This window comes from Carlito syrichta, unplaced genomic scaffold, assembly GCF_000164805.1.
Source record: "Carlito syrichta isolate Samal-C Ts95f unplaced genomic scaffold, Tarsius_syrichta-2.0.1 Scaffold306685, whole genome shotgun sequence".
In the NCBI taxonomy this organism is placed as follows: Eukaryota; Metazoa; Chordata; class Mammalia; order Primates; family Tarsiidae; genus Carlito; species Carlito syrichta.
The window spans coordinates 221,102-224,448 of record NW_007250781.1 but is presented as its reverse complement, the minus strand read 5'-3'; the positions used below and the strand labels follow the sequence as shown (position 1 = coordinate 224,448).

The 3,347-nt window shown below is 45.4% G+C and overlaps 1 protein-coding gene across 1 annotated transcript; it reads left to right on the top strand.

Moving 5' to 3' along the window:
- Positions 1 to 432: 432 nt before the first annotated feature.
- Positions 433 to 1,087, top strand: SCP2D1 (SCP2 sterol binding domain containing 1). Its single transcript, XM_008063229.1, has one exon. It carries the CDS (start codon positions 516 to 518, stop codon positions 984 to 986), a length of 471 nt encoding a protein of 156 aa, XP_008061420.1. The 5' UTR covers positions 433 to 515; the 3' UTR covers positions 987 to 1,087.
- The last annotated feature ends 2,260 nt before the right edge of the window (positions 1,088 to 3,347 follow it).

Here is a 3,347-nt window from a genome sequence, read left to right as displayed (position 1 = left end):
TCTCTCTCTCTCTCTCTCTCCCCATCTGCAATCAGCTTCTTTGGTCTAAAAGCATTTCCCTTCTACCAGCAGCCAGATAAAGTCACATTCAACACCAGGATCTCCAACTTAAGCATTACCCGCTTTTAATAAATAAGAATAACTGCTCTCTCAGTTAGAGTTGCTGCTTGAAAAATGCCTGCATTGAAAAGACAGAGTTCATATCATCAAAGAACTTTCTGGAGCCAGTTTCCTTTATCCCCACTGTGGGGTCTAGACCTTTTGGGTTTGAGGAACCAACAGCCCTGATTGGTTTGGGGGTATGCGTGTGTGTGGATCTGTCTCATAATCACCATCTGAGCCCGCCCTTCATGTCATACTTGAGCTTGTGTTAGGCCAATAAAACCACAGCATACATACTGGCCTTAAGCCTTACCTGGGCCTTACCTTTGATGTCACAATCTGATCTGTGGATATTAATCTGGTCACAGCTGCTCACAGACCAGACAGCAAGGCCAGAGGGCCAGCACAGCAAGATGTGGAGGAGATTCGACCATCAACCCAAGATCAAAACAGGGGACAGACGTCAGGCGGGCCCGTTCAAGGCTCTGGGTTCAGCTTGGGAACCTGCCATGCCGCACCCTCCAGAGCTGTCGGGATTCCAGAGCTCCCCGGTGTTTGAGGACATTAGGCATCACATCAGAGAGGTGGGGGCCCAGTTGGTAAAGAAAGTCAATGCCATCTTTCAGCTGGACATCACCCAAGATGGGAAGACCGCTTTGCAGTGGACCATTGATCTGAAGAATGGCTCTGGAGATATGTATCCAGGATCAGCCCGGCTCCCAGCAGACACTGTCTTCACAATACCAGAGCCTGTCTTTATGGAGCTGGTCTTGGGCAAAATGAACCCACAGAAGGCTTTCCTTGCCGGCAAGTTCAAAGTGAGCGGCAAAGTTCTGCTTGGCCAGAAGCTGGAAAAGGTTTTCAAGGACTGGGCTAAGTTTTAACCATGCAGAAATACCAAAGAAGAACCCTCTGGTTATAATGCCGAGTGGAAACCATGCTTAATCTGAAGATTAAAGGAAAAAGTATCCAATATTTTTACTCAGATTCTTCCTGTTCAAATTTGATTAACTTTCTTGCTGATATGTAAATTTGCAGTGGGAGTTTCGAAGCAGTAAAGAGTATTGTAGTGCATTACCTAAAATCTTTGTCTTTTTTCTTTTCTTAGGTCCATTTAGGCAGTAATATGCCTGGGTAAAAGCCATATGAAGAGGAATGGGCAATTATGATAGTAGGAATTCACAGCTCTGGTGACTGAGTTCCTGAGAATATTTTTCCATTTTTTTTTTTTTAAGTTTTATGCTTTAGGAAAAGACATAATAACCATCACTGTGTGGAATGGTATCTTGGACCCATGAGGAGACTTTAACATGAGGCTGTAGGGCCTAAAGGGGTGGGCACCACAGCTCTGTGGGTGGAACATAAATGGCTCACCCTGGCCTCTTCCCAAGGGTCTTGCTCTTGATGTTTTATGACTTCTGAAGGAGTCAATTCCAGGAGAGTTGAAGGGCTTGGGAGATATCCTACCTAGGCTAGTGGTTCTTAACCTGGAGCTTGCATCAGAATCACCTGGAAGTTTGACTAAAGTCCAGATGGCTGGGCCCCACCTCCAAGTTTCTGCCCTAGGTCTGGGCTAGGGAGAACGCACATTTCTAAGTTTCTAGGTGATACTGATGGGACCTGCCTGGAGAATGCCTGCTCAGTTTTACTTCATGTTGAAGCTTTCAGTATTGACCATGGCTATTCAATTCCAGACCAATGAGATGCTGCATCTCCTGGAGACTGGCTCCATGGCCCTCTGGGAACCACTTCTAAAGTGTCGGTGCCATCAGGAGCTTGTACATTGACATTTTTAGAGAGTCAAAGGTCATCCCAGGAGATTTTCCTTCTGGGAGCTCTCTTCATATTTGGGAAAACAAGGATGAAGTTGGTTGCAGCTGATGTGACCTCCTTGGGCGTGGGTGTGTCATTGGTTTGCGTGTGCTTTGTGTGTACTTTTATCTTATTGGTTGAATATACACAATGTGGACACTCTGAAACCCAGATGGAAGTTTCATCAAACTGTGCTCAAACCATGTCTACCCAGTGACCCAGCCATTCCATTCTTAGATATTTTCCAAAAGAAAAGATGGCATATGCATAAGTATAAAAACTCATATATGAATTTTCATGGCAGATGTGTTTATAATAGTCCCAAACCGGAATTAAGCCAAATGTCCATCAAATGTGAATGGGAGGACAGGCTGTGCCATCACACCACAGAATGCTCCTTGGTGATAAAAAAGAATGAAGTATTGGTATACACACAGCAACATGGGTGCATATCAAAATATGCTCGGGAAAAAAGACCAGAGAACACCTAGTACATGCTATCTGATTCTATTTATATAAAATATTAGAAAATGCAAACTATAGTGACAGAAAGATCAGTGATTGCAGAGAGATAGGGCATGGGGAGTGGGGAAGATGGGAGGAGATAGAACAAATGTCATAAGGAGATTTGGGGACGGTGGATAGATTCATTATCCTGGATAGATTCATTATCCTGATTGTGATGTTTTCCTTTGTGTCTGTGTAGGTCAAGACATCAAATTGTGCACTTTATGTATACACGTGCAGTTTATTGTGTCATATAAGCTCATAAGGTTGTCTTTAAGAACCTGCCACCACTCTCCATTCAAAGTGAGGTCTTTGTTTGGCTTCGTATGGAGGAAGGACCTAGAACTCCACCCTTCCCTCTGCTAAATGAGTCCCCAACCTCATCGTCTGTCTAAACTTTCCAACCCCTACTGATTTGGTGGCTCTTCAGGGGCCTTTCAACATTTCTCATGCTAGAAAAAGGCAATGTGAGATTGTTGCTAACAAAATATCCTCCCTGTGGGAAAGGAAGAGAGCATTTGTCCTGTGAGCACCCTACTCCATGTGAGAAATCGCTGAGGGTGTATGTAGGGACTTGGAGTAGTTCCTCACTTTGTGCTTCACCCGGTCATTACACAAATGATCCACATGGTGTTCCTGCCAATACCCCTAGTCAGGGCGGCTGTGGATGTCTCAGACTGATGGTGTGTTCTATTGTGAGCACTTCATTGAACTGGTCCAGGCCACCCCCATCCAAGCCTGCTGTCAGGTTCTGGGCCACGGCGGTGTCCACATTCCTTCTTGAGGGAAATGGCTGGCCAAGCCCCTGCTGCCTGAGGATCCTACTCATATTGTTTAATCACAGCCTCTGCCCTTTGGCCCTGAGATGGGGATTGCTTAGAGATGGGGGAGGGGAGAGGGAGAGAGATTACACAGGGTCATGCCTG